This window comes from Sciurus vulgaris (genome assembly GCF_902686455.1).
Source record: "Sciurus vulgaris genome assembly, chromosome: 6".
NCBI classification, from domain to species: domain Eukaryota; kingdom Metazoa; phylum Chordata; class Mammalia; order Rodentia; family Sciuridae; genus Sciurus; species Sciurus vulgaris.
Window position 1 is genome coordinate 138,691,852 of NC_136466.1, and position 16,253 is coordinate 138,708,104.

General features: G+C 32.9%; 1 protein-coding gene across 1 annotated transcript in view; it reads left to right on the plus strand.

Annotated features, from left to right (window-relative positions):
* The window catches only part of RICTOR (RPTOR independent companion of MTOR complex 2), a 119,143-nt gene that overhangs the window by 39,779 nt on the left and 63,111 nt on the right, over positions 1–16,253 (plus strand). Inside the window, 3 exon segments of the mRNA XM_079144446.1 lie at positions 8,200–8,230; positions 8,232–8,260; positions 8,263–8,294. Coding sequence (XP_079000572.1) covers positions 8,200–8,230; positions 8,232–8,260; positions 8,263–8,294 — 92 coding nt within the window.

Consider the following 16,253-nt stretch of genomic DNA (forward strand, 5'->3'; position numbering starts at 1 on the left):
CTTCATAGCCAAGGAAACAGCAAAGTGAAAAGACAACCTATAGAATGGGAGAAAATCTTTGCCAACTACTTATGTGATAGAGGTTTAATATCCAGAATATATAAAGAACTCAAAAACTTAACACAGAAAACAAGAAATCTTATGTGTACATGATCCCACAATATGTATAATCAGAAAAATGAGAGATTACACTCTATATATGATCTATCAAAATGTATAAATGTATTGTCATGTACAACTAATTAGAACAAATAAAATAAGAGATTTTAAAAAACCAAGAAATCCAATTAAAAAATAGGCAGATAAATACTTCAAAAAAAGAAGTAAAAATGGCTGGAAAATATGTGGGAAAAAAAAAAAACAATACCTTTAGGTTTCAGGGAAATACAAGTCAAAACTACATTGAGGGACTGGGGCTATAGCTCAGTGGCAGAGCACTTCCCTACCACATGTGAGGCACTGGGTTCAATCCTTAATCCTGCATACAAAATAAACAAAGGCAAGCTGTTTAAAAAAAAAAAAAAATCCACCCTTTAAAATAAAAACAAAACTGCATTGAGATTCCATCTCATCCCAGTTAGAATGGCTGTTACCAAAAAATAAATTCTGTCGAGGACGTGGAGAAGAAGGAACCCTGATACACCTTGATAGGAATGTAAATTGGTGTAGCTACTATGGAAAACAGCATGGAAATTCCTCAAAGAAAAAAAACAGAACTATATAACTTCTGGGTATATATCTGTAGGTAACGAAGTCAGCATATAGAAGAAACATCTGCATAACCATGTTTATTGTGGCATTTTTTACAAAAGCAAAAGTATGGGATCTGCCCAGATGCCCATTGACAGATGAATGTAATAAACAAAATATGATAGATATACACATTGGATTATTATTCACCCATAATAAAGAACAAAATTTTGTCATTTGCAGGGAAAATGGATAGAACTGGATGTCATCATGTAAACGAAATACATCAGTCAGATACAGAAAGACAAGTATTACATGTTTTTTCTCATATGTGGAAACTTAAAAAAAAAATGCCCTGAAAGTAGAGAAGGGACTATTAGGAACAGAAAAGGGGAAGGGATGGGAGGACAAGAAGATAGAAGATAGGATGGACATGATCAATACATGCATGATATATGAATGTATTGAGAATGTTAACAGTGAAGTCCATTAATTTGTACAATTAATACATATCAATTAAAAAAAAGTAAAGGATAGGTAAGTGGTGAAATAGTGGATTAAAAATTGAGAGTTCCTAGAAGTAACCACATGGTATTGGGGAATACATTCTAACACACTTAGAACAACGTCATAGCTGGTTACCATGATTGGCATCAGTAAATGTGTATGGATGTTTATACACTCTTGTATGACTTAAAAAATGAGTTTAGTTAGGACTATGTTTGAGATTTTATTAATAACAATTTTAGATAGAATTAAGTATGTAATTGTTTTATTTAAGCAAAATAAATTCTAACTGCCTATTAAATAATGATTTTGTGCCACTCACACTAGATAAGAGAGGGTCATAATTTCTTAATATTTATGGAATATTTTGTGATTAGACTCTGGAATGTCTAGTTTAATCATTAATATATCTGTGAAATAATTCTTGTTCTTTAAAAATGAGAAAACCTTGGATAAAAGTAGCACATTAAAATCGTCCCATAATAAAAATTTATTAATTTAAACATGAACTAAGCATTTGCTTGGTCTGACCATATAACTTTCACATGATTGATCCATAAATATAATTCTTGCTAAACAAAAACTTTGAATTATAGTTACTATTTATTGAGTAGCTGTTACAGGTTAGGCACTAAGTCACATCTTACATTTTGCTGTAGTGTTTTTAAGGGAGGTACATATTTTTAATGCTATAGATATGAGAAAGTGGATACCTGTGGAGCTGAGTGACTTAGCTGAGACCATGTGGTTTGCTAATGAAGAAACTAGATTTAAATGCAGTGCTTTTTCATTCCAAAGTTCTTGTTCTTTCTATTACTCCCAGATAGCATCTGTATGCCAGCAGTTTTTTGTTATTAGTTTGCTGTATTTGAACTCAAATTTATTTAAAAATACATTTTTATTGTATATATTTATGGATAAAGGTTAACAATATAATTCCAAGTTATAATGTACAGCATGTGGAAGCCATATTAAAATTAAATGTTTATACACATATGTGTGTGTGTGTGTGAATAAGTACACACAAGTACACACAGAGACTTGAGCAGGAAATGAATGTACAAATGAATGAATATGGTTTAATTATTATAGTTTTAGCCTGACAATTTTCTGTATTTCTATATCTCTGTATATATGTATAAATATTATTAAAAACAAAAAAGTTATTTACTTTGGGTGTTTCTTGTGTAGGTTGAGTATTCCTAATCTGAAAATCCAAGATACTCCAAAATCTGAAATTTTTGAGCATCATTACACTACAGGTGGAATATTACACATCTGACCTCATGTGATATGTCCTTGTCAAAATGCAGGTGCATTAAAAATGTGTGAAATTATCTTCAGGCTATGGGAATAAGGTATATATGAAACATAAGTGAATTTCATATTTACACTTGTATCCCATCCCCAAGATATCTCTTTATGTGTGTGCAGATATTTCATTCCCCTCCTCCAAAATATGAAAATCAAAGTACTTCTGGTACCAAGCATTTTGAATAAGGAATTCTCAACCTGTAATATTTATGGATATGGGAAGAGCTTTCTTGTTATAATGCCAACTTTCTGTTGAGCTATTATTAACATAAAATAAACTGCACATTTTTGTTTATATTTAAGTATGCATTTGATACTTAAATACACCATCTAAACACTGTCTCTAAACAAAGTATATTTTCATCCCCTTCTCTAAAACCTTCAACCTGTTTAAAATTGATTACTGATCACCCAGCAACCACTATCTGATTTCTATCGTCATAGATTGATTTTGCCTGTATTTGAAACACATGTAAATGAAATGATAGTAGACTATGTACCCTTTTTGTCTGACTTCTTTCTTTTGAGATTTTTGGAGATTGATTCATATTGTATCAGTATTTTTTTCTTATTGACTAGTATTTTGATATGTATGTGCACTGTACAGGGTCTCAGTGAGTTGCTTAGTGTCTTGCTGAGCCTGGCTTTGAACTCACGATCCACCTGCCTCTGCCACAGGAATTACTGGCATGCACCACCACACCTGGCTATGTTTAATTGTTTTTGGTAAAAAGAGCCTTTGTCTTTCAGAGGTACTCGTTGAAATATTTATGAATGGAATTACAAAATGTCTGGGATTTTCTTCAGAGTAATCCAGTAGTGACAGTAGGAGAGTGGATGAGAATGTTGAAGACACAAGACTGGCCATGAGCTGATGGGTTGACACTGAGAAAATGGTACCTGCTTGTTGGTTCATGTTACTGTCAAAAACAGAGGGTCTTGGTCACTGAACCCACTGAAAACGAGATCAAAATCTGCTCAGATATGTGAGAAAAAACAATAATAAAGAAGTTTCAGCTGCTCTTAGGGAAGGCAACAAATGTTTCAAAACCAGTTTGAGCCAGAGTGTTTCTGGAGAAGCTAGGCTGCTGGAGAAGTACTAGTCCACACTTTTGTTACTGGACATTTCTGTTTTTGCCTGTTTGGGGCTATTATGAATAAAGCTATGTTCTTGTACATGTGTATTTTTGAACATATATTTCTGATAATGAAATTGCTGGGTCATAATGTAGATAGCCTGTATGTTGCCAGCAGCTCTCTACAGTGTTTGTAATATTTTATACACATCAGTAGTGCAGAAAACTTCTAGTTGTTCCACATCTTCTCCAACTTTTGGCGGTGTTTGCATTTTTGATATTAATCATTCGTTTAGGTATCTAGTGGTACATTAGTGGCTTTAATTTTACATTTCCCACTACATTTTCCATTAATTTTTATTAATGATGTTAGGTGTATTTTCTAATCTTACATACTGGACACACATTTATCTTCTTTTGTATTTATGTCTTTTCTGTTCAAATCTTTTAACCATTTTTAACTGGGTTACCATTGTAATGTTGATTTATAGAATAAGTATATTCTTTATTAAAATTTTATCAGATATATGTACTGCAAATAGTTTCCTCCCAATTTTGTGGGTTATATTCTCTTTTTTTCCTTTTTTATTTTTGTTTTGTACTAGGGTTTGAATCCAGTGATACTCTACCACTAAACTACATCCCCAGTCTGTTTGTTTTGTTTGTTTGTTTGTTTATTTATTTATTTATTTTAATTTTTGAGACAAGGTCACACTAAGTTGCTGAGGCTAACCTTGAACACTTTTGATCTTCTTTCCTCAACCTTCTAAGTTGCTGGAATTACAGGCATGTGCCACTGCTCCTGGCTTAGATTCATTTTCTTAATAGTTTTAAATAGCAAAATAATTTCACTTTGATTATACCAAATATAGACGTTCCTTGATTTATGCTGAGATTATGTCCTGATAAACTGTCCTAAGATGAAAATATCATATGTCAATGTGTGCTTAAGTCTGGAGTAGCTACTCAGTGGTAGCATTCTTGCCAACCATGCACACAACCTAGGTTTGATACCTAAGAAAAGAAAGAATAAAGAAAAACAACAAAAGAAAGAACAATAAAAGAAAGGAAAAGAACAACAATAACAACAAAAACAAAGCATTTAATACATCTAACTTACCGAACATTATAGCTTAGCAATGTAATACTCTATGGAGAATGAGTATTTATTCTCTTTGATTGGGTAACTGACTAGAAACAGTGGCTCCCCATTACTGCTGCCCAGCATTGTTATCATATTGTGTATCACTAGCCCAGAAAAAGTTTGAAATTTGAAGTGTGGTTTCTACTGAATATGTGTAACTTTCACATCATCATAAAGTTGAACCATTGAAAGTTGACAACTCCTGGGTAGAAGGACAGGAATCACATCAAAGATAATTTAAATCAGTTGTATTTAGCTCTACCATTCCAGATAAGAAGTTCCTGGCTATTTACAGTTGACTGCAATTATTTCATTACCTCCAGAGAAATTAATCAGCAACACACATAGGATTTATGAACTACATGATAAGAGGAAAAGGATCACCATAATTCTCAAAGTTCTATTGTATTTTACTTCATTTGTGTGACTGGCCCTCTTAGCCAACTACCCACAAGTCTTCTCATTTTCCCTTTTCTCCCTCATGCAACCATAGGTTTCTAAATTTAAAGGCTTCAGAGACTATCATCTCCTTAGGCTTTATGCTTCTCATATAGTAGTAGTATCAGCAGACAGTTTTGTAGATGGTAAATTGGAAACTAGAACTGCATTATGAGAAATAAAGATAGCCAAATCTCTGCTTAAATTTCTTTCTGCTACTCTACCATCTATTTTTCCTATACCCCATATAAAAATCTCACTGATCTTAGCTTCATCACTTTCTGATACAAGTTTTTACTATTTAGCATAAGGATTTGCAAATTACAGCTCTTTAACTATGTCTGTTTTGTTAAAAGACTGCAGTGGACACCATTTTCCTATCCCTACAAAATTCATACTTGAAATCCTAACCCCCAATGTGTTGGTATTAAGAGGTTGAGCCTTTTGGAGATAATTAGATTATGAGAGTGGAACTTTTATGAATAGGAGTAATGCCTCTATAAAAATTTGGGACCCTTGAGAGTTCTCTCACCCTCTTTTTCTCCACTGTGAGCACTTGGAAAAATTGATGTCTGCAACTTAGAAGATGACACTCATCAGAACTTTACTTGCCTGATTCCCTGATCTTAGACTTGAAGATTCTAAAACTGAGAAATAAATTTTGGTTGTTTTTAAGACATCCAGTCTCTGGTACTTTATAGCAGCTAGAACTAATAGCTACATTCATTCATGTGTTTTTTACCCTTGCTTTCTTGGTGCAACAGCAGACAAGTAGGTGTAGCAGAGACCTTATGACCTGCATTATCTGAAATATTTTTTACAGAAAATGTTTGCCATCTCATGATTTAACAAGTAAAAGAAAAATGAGACATTTTTTCATTTTGTTACTAGGAGAACTTTAACCTGCTATTTCGAATTGAAGTTCCTCATGGCAACTTTGTAGCAAAGGAATATTAGATAGTATTTAACACATCTGAAATGTACTTAATAATGTTTTAAATTGGTTTGGGAAGTAACATAGCTTTTAGGGGTGAGACATGTTCTATCTTTCAGAAACTTATGAAGAAGCTTTGAAATCCATAATTTGGGCTCTTGGTAATTGAGTACATAAAGGAGAGAAGTCGAGGAAAGTACACCGGTTGTTTCCTTTTGATTTGTGTTGACAATTATAACATCTTAATTTGGCAAACTTTTGACCCGATGTTAGATTATCAAGACTCATCAGTTTTGAAATAGTGTGCATAGGTTATATGTTGTTGTCAGTTGTCAGTTTTCTTTGTTTTATGTGAAATATGTTAAAGAGAGATTTGTCTTGTTCATTGCTGTATTCTTAGCACCTATAGTAGTACCTTGTCATAGAGGCATTCAATGAATACTTACTACGTGAATGAACTCAGATATAATATTTTATTTTTATAACAAATTTATGGTTTTATAAAAGGATCTGTATCAATTTGTATCTAGAAAATAGGCAATAATTGAAAGTCTACGAACCTTTGTGAGGAATATATCTCATCTTAACTTTTAGTCCTGTGAGATCATTAGATAGGAGTAACTATATTGTCACTTTAGTAAAAGGTTTTGTTAGGTGCCTGACAGTCTTATGTTAAATTGATTTGAAATATTTAGGTAATTGCACACTGTCTTTAATGATTTTTTTTTTCTTTCTTTTTTTGTTGGTAACAGGGATTGAACCTAGGAGTGCTTAACTGCTGAACCACATCCTCAGCCCTTTTTTATTTTTTATTTTGAGACAGGGTCTTGTTAAGTTGCTTAGGGCCTTGCTAAGTTGCTGAAACTAGATTTTGAAGTTGTTATCCTCCTGCCTCAGCCTCCTAAGGCACTGGAATTACAGGCATGCACCACCGTTGCCCTGCTGTTTAATGATTCTTAATCTTGCCTTTGCAGATTACCATACGTCTTTATCTTGCGTTGTTATAAAATTTTATCAGCTTCTCAAAATATAGTTAAATTATTTAACACCATTGGCTTACTTATAATTTTTCTCCCACAATCTTTCCAGATGAAATTATATCAAAATGGTATTACAAAATACTAACATTGACCTATTCATGATCCCTTATGATTGCTTTTAATGGAATCTGTTCTCATTCAGTGGTAGGCTTTCATTCTACTTCCTGCTTCTTAACATACCTGGTAATTTTCAGGTGACTGCTAAATATTATAAAGTTAGTCTTTTGTTGTTCTTATAGATCTTAAGCTTTGGTCTTAAACACTGTTTATAGTTATTTGGAAACAGTTGAACTGTATCATGTCTTGCTTTTAAGATTTGGTAGAAGAGATCAAACAAATAGCAAGTCTAATTGTTCTCCGCTACTGAGTCAAGTCTTTTCGAAATACTCATTTAATGCCCCATGAGGTTTTCAATCTGGCTGTAAGGAAGAGTTATTATTTCTTGACCTATGTGATTACTCAGTGTTCCTACCTTTTAATTTTTGAGTTATTCTTTCCCTAACCTTGGGTAATTTCCTTACACATCAGTGGATCATTACTCTACTGAATACCCACAGGGTTCCTTGCTAGATCGCCAAAGTTTTCTTTATGAATGGTGCTTTTCTCCAGTAATTCTTGCTCTTAAACTCTTATGCTCTGTCTCATCAACTCAGAGAGTTTGGGAAGGTTTTTCTTCCCAGTGCTAGGACCTGGAAACTTTTAAGGCACTGAGCGGATATAGTGATTAGAGCACACATTTTTTGGAGATCATTGTTTTCAACTGCATGATGGCTAGTGTCTTTTGATTGATTCAAACAGAACAGCATATTTGGTTCCTGCTTCCCTGTTGAGATTTATGATTTTGTGGTTTGCATAATTCCAGACTATGTACAGAATTGGACATTAAGTAAGAGCTGAGTAGAAATGTGAAGGTAACTGATGTCATCCATATGGTATTTGAGGTCTTCTAAAAGTGTTTATTTTGAACAAACTTTGTGAAGTTTTGGTACTGCTTGTCTTGATGTTGATGAGAAAAATATTCTTAAAATTATGTTAAATTGTCTTTTTTTTTTCTAGAACCTTCTGATAACTTAAGGGAGATTCTCCAAATGTGGCCAATTACAAGGAGTATCAAATATGAGAAGCTAGGCCATCTGAATAACTTTACTAAGGTAAGTAACTTGAATCTTTATTACCTTCTAAATTCTTTGTTTCTTTACCATCCTTACCATTAGATGTTTCCTAGTCATCATTAAACAGTTCTTATATATTCACTTAATGTTAGTATTTTTCTTCATCTCTTCTCATGGGTTTTTTTTTTTTTTTTTCATGTTTTTTTGTTTTTTGTTTTGAGATGGGATTTCACTATATCACTTAGCTTGATGTTGAGCTCCAGGGCTCAAGTGATCTACTTCAGCTGGGACTCTAGGATGTCATATATTTTTAATTTCTAAATATATTTAATAACAAAATACACACACCTGGATGTCATGTATTTAAAATTTTAAATGTAGTTTAATAATAAAAATGTATTCATGGGGTAAAAAATATGATTTGGAAGACAAAAAACTACTAAGTTCACAATACATTCCCCACCTCCACCCTGCACCCAGTGTTGGGGATTGCAGGGACACTTTACCATTGAGATACACTCCCCAGCCCTTTTAATTTGTTTGAGACAAGATCTTTATGAGTTGCTCAGGCTGGCCTCAAATTTGTGATGCTGATTCTCCTGCCTCAGCCTCCCAAGTAGCTGGGATTATAGGTGTGCACCCCTTACCCAGCTCCCTTATCCCTTTCATTTTCTCTTTCCCCTTCTTCACCATTCCCTGTCCCATTTCTCTTTCTTCCCTGATTCCTCCCTCCTTTCTCAGTTTCCTTTCTCTTTACCTTCATGCGTTGTACACTGTATGTTTTTTTTGTTTGTTTGTTTTGCTTGCAGTGCTGGGGATTCAACCAGGGTCTTGCACATGTTAGGCAAACAGTCTACCACTGAGCCACAACCCAACCCTGAACCACTGTAGAGAATATAGTGATTTCTGTAATGAAGGCCACTACGCATTTGTATCTTTTGTACTATTTTTTTAACCATATCTTTTAAAAATAATTTTCATATTTTACTTTGGCTGTGATGCCAGTTTATAGCAGCATTTTTATTTGCAATCTTAAATCATCTATGGATTTAACAACCAGATAGCCAAACTTATTAGTATTTGTTAACACTGAAAGTAAAAGGAATTTATACCATAAGATGGGATCAGAGGGCTGTCCCATTATAAACTTTAGACTTGATTAAAATTTATTTGGGCTGCTTAATGATGTAATAGGAAAGTGTGAGCATTAGATCAAATACATGGAGACTTGAAGCCTACCTCTGACTAACTTGCAAGGCAAATTATGGAATGATTTTTTTACTTAGAGGTAATGTTTTGTCCTCAGAGTCAAGGTCTCTGTGTAGTTCTGTATAGTGGCCTGGCATGCAAGATATCCTTCATAACAGTGTATTTCAACCTGCAGTTCACTTTTTGTTTTGTTTTGTACTTTTTGCCACTTTTCTTGTTTTTTTTTTTTTTTTTTCTTAGTGAACTCTAAGAAGGTTAATCTGTTTAATAGTTTGAGTTGCAGATTGATAAGCATTAAGTAAATCAGGGTTATCTTCAAATTTCAGTACTATTGATATTTGGGTAATTTGGGTAAGTTGTTCTTACATTGTGGGGTGCTTAGCAGTATGGTCTGGTATCCTACTAGTATACACACTCCTATATCAGTAGTCCCTTCCCCAAACACATACATACCAGTTGTGGTAAACAAAATGTCTCTAGATGTTGCCAAATGTTCCCTAGGGGACATTATTGTCCCTGGTTAAGAATCATGCTGTAAATAAACATCTATAGATTTATTATAAAAATTATTCACAGATTTAGCACAAAACATTTTATTGAATTTAATTATATATCTGAATTGCATTTTGTTAGAGACCTAGGTTTATAAATATTTTTTCTATGTTTTTTTTATTCTAATTAGTTATATGACAGCAGAATGCATTTCAATTCATTATACATAAATGGAATGCAACTTCTCATTTCTCTAGCTGTACACAATGCAGAGTCACACCATTGGTTTATAACTATTTATTGAGTTGTCATTCCTATAAACTTAGTTTCTCAAACACAAGAAATATGTTGTACTTTACTCATATTACTCTACCCCAAAGCTGTCACATAATAGGTGTTTAATTACGTTAGTTTGAGAAGACTCTACACTTTAAATATGAGCTTTTGTTTTCACTATTCTTTGTTTCGTTATTAAGTAGAACCCTAGCTGTTGGGGTTAAGTTACTGTAGACCAGTGATGCCTAAAATATTTTGTAGGGCGAACTTCATTTCCTATAACCTCCTTTTAAGGTATAAGGAGAGGCAGCTAGTGATGTGATCCTTTAACCATGTGAATGTCACATACCATGCTTGCTTTCTGACATCATTTCACTAGATAAAGTACTGTGTATAGCATACTGATGATGACTATAATCTTAGGATTGTGTTTTTAAAACTGACAAACATGCTCATAATCTAAAAACCTAATTTTTAAAAATTAAAATATTTCATCCCTTTTATATTATAAAAGTTGTCTTTTCCTATTTTCGTGGTAAAAGCTCCACAGGAATCTTTATTTTGCCTATTTTTAAAATGAAATAGAAGCTAAACATAAAAAAGTGCTACAGCAGAATTTATAGTACAAAAAATGAAAGTTCTCTTTCACATCTTTTCCTACCCTTCTCCTCACTCCAAAAAATGCTATTTTCCAAAAGTAAATATTAGTAGGTACTTATCCTTTTCTGTTATAAATAAATATAAATAGGGATGAATAATTGTTAATTTAATAATTTTAATATGTGTGATCATACTGTTTTTTGTTTGGCTTATTCTGTTGCTTATTTTAGGGAACTATTCATTTCATTTTTGGAGCAATATTAGTAAAATTGGAAAAAAACACTAAAAACTACCCTTATTATACTTTTTAAAAGTTGGTCATTTTAATAAGTACCATAGAAAAATATCTGTTACCTAGAAATGATTTACAATTTAACTTTTTCACAATATAATACTGTTGCGATAACCTCTTTTGAATATTTTAGTGTTCGTGTAATACCATCATGTAGATTAACGATAACAAAAACAAATTCATTCCCTGATGATGGGTATGGATTTTCTTTTTTTTATTATTATTATTTTTATTATTTTATTTTTGGCAACCAGTGATGTCTTATCAAACCTTTACCCCATTTTATTTTATTTTCTTGTGGTGATAGAGATCAAACGCACAGCCTTGTTACCTAGTAGGCAAGTGCCCTAACACAGAGACATATTATTGGCCTTTTGCTCTATTTAAAAATAGCATATTCACAATAGTATTTTGTTTTGCTTATATAAAAATAATTAAATTTAAAATGCTATCTTTATAAAATAATTTGAATTTCTGATGATATTGAATGCTTAACTTCCTTCACAAGTAACCAAATTCAGTAAACCTAATTCATCTTAGGTGGAGTAAAATGAAGTTATTCCCATATAATCAGGAAGACCAAATGTCTCGGTCCCAGTTTCGAGCAGAAGAACCTAGGAATTGGAAAAGCATCCATTATATTCTCATTTGTTTTTTATTTGTTTGTTTTGTGGTGGAGGATTTAATGTGGGACCTTGCACATACTAGACAAGCGCTCTACCCTTTGAACCGTACCGCAAGTCTCATTGATTGTATTGTCTTTTCATTTCTCAGTTCTGCTTTTTTGTGACTTAGTTATCAGATAAGTTCTTTCCATATGACTAAGATACATCGTTTTTACAATTTCCAGTCTTAAAAAGAAGAGAGTAGCCCTCTCATAGCATCTTGTACATGAACTCTGATCCTATAACCGATTTAAAAACCACATGACATGGTGAGTGCCTGCCCTAGTAAGAATGTGATACATAACAATTTAGCATTTTATGTGCCAATTGTGATGCTAATTCTTATATCTGGTAAGGTCTTTAACAATATCTAAATGTAGTCAATTATTTATTCTTAGTATATAATAAAAATACGTGATAGGGTAGGCAGTTATATTTTAATGACATATTAATACAGGAGACAATTACCAATAATGGCTAAGACAGTAGTGAAGAAACTGCTAATGGTTGGAGATTAATTATTAATTCAGTCAGTTGTAGAGGCAGGATGAAATGCTCATTGTTTAAACTTTCCAACTCAGTGTTCTGCCATTTCTTTACATTGAGAAAAAACAGTTAGGGTTTGATTGATACTTTAGGGCTTGGTTATGTAAATTAGGAGATAACAAGGTAGTAAGTTGCCACAAAAATTTTGTATTAAAATAATTTATTCCTTATATTTTGAAACTTTCATGAAAACTCTTGGTGATTCTAGTAGTGCAAGTATATTTCCTTAATAATCCACAATTTAGAATTCAAGCATTGTCTTCTCTAATTTCTTTTTCCTGATATATGTGAATTTATTTACACATAGAAAATTAAGTTTATGCCTAATAGCTCATTTAACTTAAAAGTAATATTTTCATTTTATTCCTACTGTAGCAGAAGAATGGATATATTGCTCCTTCAGAAATTGAGTTGATATGTATAAATTATAGATAATGTAACATCTTCCCCATTTCAGAAGTACAAAATTTTTATGTTGATATAAATAAATCTAGCCATCATTTTTCGATTAAGATTATGAGTTAGAATATATTCAGGATTTAGCTAGGCATGGTGGTGTATGCCTTTAATCCTATTAGGCAGGAGGATCACCAGTTCAAGAACAGTTTCAGCAACTTAGTGAAACCCTGTCTCAAAAAATAAAATGGCCTGGGGATATAGCTCGGTGTAGAGTGCCCCTTGGTTGATCCCTTGTACTTACAGGGGAGATGAATATATGCAAGTTTAAATTAATCATTGACCACAGTAAGAGACCTTAATTTTCTTTTTTAATTCATATTGCTACTGCACAGTGACAATATTAGAATACCAATAATCTGAAACATCAGGGAACTCTCAAATAAATAAATGCTAAATTATTTTTAGTGGTAAAAGTGTAGTTTTTTTTTGTTTTAATTCTTTTAAATAGGCTATTTTGTTGTGGTGTTTTAAACTAGTATTCTGGAGAAAATATTGCTTAACTTCAGTTATTCATTTTATGTATATATAGGCAGAGTTCAGTTCTCTAGACTCTTGATTCATTCTATTTTTTGAGATGAGATGATAATATTCAGTTGGGATTTTTTATTGTTTGTTTGTTTTACTTCTCTCCCCCCGTGCAAAGAATTCAATACAAAATTGTAGTGATACTTTTTATAGTGAGCTCTGGACTTGGATTGGTTTGGTCTGGTTCCTGATTCCATTACTGAATTAGATTTATGGCCTTGGGAAGTTATTATTAGTGTTTCTATGTCTCGGTTGTTGTCACTTGTAAAAATATTACCTACTTTGTAAGTATTGAGATTAGCAGTGTTACTTATGTTATTATTTTATGAATACCACATATATCTAACTTTCCCTAGATTGTGTAGTAATACATGTTCAGAGGAATGTATATTACCTATTTAGGCATGGTGGCACATACCTGTAATCACAGCAACTTGGGAGGCTGAGGAGGGTGAATAGCAAGTTCAGGACCAACCTCAGTTGGTCACAAGATCTTTGTGACCGTGTCCTCAAAATTAAAAGAGGTGGGGGAGTTGGGAGGGAGGAGAGAGGGAGAGAGAAGAAAGAAAGAAATAGAAAAATAATGTAAATACATTACCTATTGTGTTTAGCTTTTCATTGCTGCAACAAAGAACCTGAGACCAATTTACTTACAAAGAGAAAAGGTTTATTTTGGTGCAAAGTTTTAAGTATGATTCGTCCCCATTTTTTGGCAAGGCTGCATATAATGGTGGGAACACATGGTTGAACATAAAACACTTAAATCATAAACCAGGGACCAAGAGAGAACAGGATCCCGTAGTCCCCTTTGAGGGCAGGTCCCTAAAGACTGCTCATTAGACCCTGACTCCTGAAGATTCCTTTATTTGCAAGTAGGTTCTACAGGGGACCAAGATTTTGACACATGAACTTTGGAGCAATATTCAACCTCCAAATGATAGCACTGTTTTAATCAGATTTTTTCGTTTGTCACCAAAAGACTTGACGAACATTTTTAGAGGAGGAAAAGTTTGTTTGGCTCATGATTTCAGGGGTCTCGTCCATAGATGGCCAAATCCATGGCTCTGGACCCAAGGTAAGGCAGAGTGTCATGGTGGAACGGGTGTGGTAGAGGAAAGCAGCTCAGGAAAGAGCAATCAGGAAGCAGAGAGAGGAGGCACTCTGCTTACCAGGGACAAAATGTATGCCCCCCCAATATATGCCTCCAGTGACCTGTCTCCTCTAGGCACACCCTTCCTGACTATAGTTTCCACCCAGTCAGTCCATACCAGTGGATTAATGCACTGATTAGTTTAAGGTTTTCATGACCAGTCATTTCACTGCTAAACTCTATCATTGTCTCATACATGAGCTTTTGGGGGATGCCTCATAGCTAAACCATTATAAGCATGTATGGTTTCACTTCTCTTTTTGTTTTTAATTAATTTTGGTGTTAAATTTTGATGTATAGATTTTTTTTTAAGTGTTTTTTTTAAATAGTATCTTTTAGAAACTTTTTCCCACTCAGCAAAATATTACACTATTTCCTTATGATTATAAATTACATAATATTAATAATGTGTATGTTTCCTCCTTTATGAAATTTCAATTTCCAGTTTTTTGCTATTTATAGTAATGGCATAGCATCTTGTGTTAGAACTATTTATGTATTTAAGATTATTTTAGTAATATAAATCTCCAAAGTAGGTTCTGATCCTGGTGTATATTTCCAATTTATATTTTTACTTTTGGTTTATAATCCAATCAGTACTCTATCTCTTATCTGGTACAATTTCATATTTTAAAATGATTTCTTGCTATTTTGGTAAGCTTTTTTTTTTCCTAAATGGAATTTTTTATTTATTTGATTCAGGATTAGGAAACATGAATGTAATATGTTTATTTGTCCATTTTATTTCCTCAGTATATTCTTTGCATAAGTCTTCTTTTGGGTACTTAGAATTTTTCCTCCAATTTATGTGAACCCTTTTCTTAAAAGCCTCTGTATTAGTTTTCCAGCAGAGGATGGAATGCTTGAAGTCCTAACTCCGATAACCTCAGAATGTGATTTTATTTGGAGATAGGGACCCTTAAAAAAGACAATTAATGAAAAATGAGGAAATATAGGTGGGCCCTAATCCAGTATGCCTGGTGTCCTCCAAAATGAGATTAGGACACAGACAAACACAAAGGAAAAAACCATGTGAAGACACACCAAAAAATGGCCACCTATAAGCCAAGGAGAATCTTTCCAAAGAAATAACCTTGCCAACACATTGATATTGGACTTCTGGCTCCAGAATTACAAGGAAGTAAATTTCTGTTGTTTAAGCCATCCAGTCTGTAGCCTCTTGCAATCCATATATGAGCCTTAACTTTTTGACTATCATGCTTATTGCATGATTTTAGGTGTGCAAATGGATTTTCAGAGGTTATAAACAGTTGTTTTTCTTCTAGTTTTTAAAACTTAGAAAATTTTATATTGTTTTAAGTTAGTATGTATGTATAAAAAGTTCTTATCCTTTTCAGTTTTTAGTACTTGCAACATGGCACATCAAACAATAAAAAGACAAAAATATTCATGCTCTTTGGAAAGTGAGTATACTCTGTTCATATTTTAAAATTTTAAGGATTTTTATAGGAATATCGGTAAGCAATATCTGCAATATTGCCATAAATGAGAGCAGCTCTTTCTCTTTATCTCTACTCTCTTGCTCAGTTCTACTTGTAACACTTTTTTTCCTTCCTCTCTCTCACTCTGTGTGTTTTGCTTTTTGAATTTTTTTTCCTCTAAAGAAAAATTAGGAAATTTTCCAAGTATTATGAACTTATTAGATGTGATTACCACTTTTTTTGTATGGTTTTGAGTTTTGTAATTTCATACTAAGGCAGAATAATACCACTTTGAAGATCTCTCTACATCTACAATGTTAACTGAATGGTTTACTTAACTCT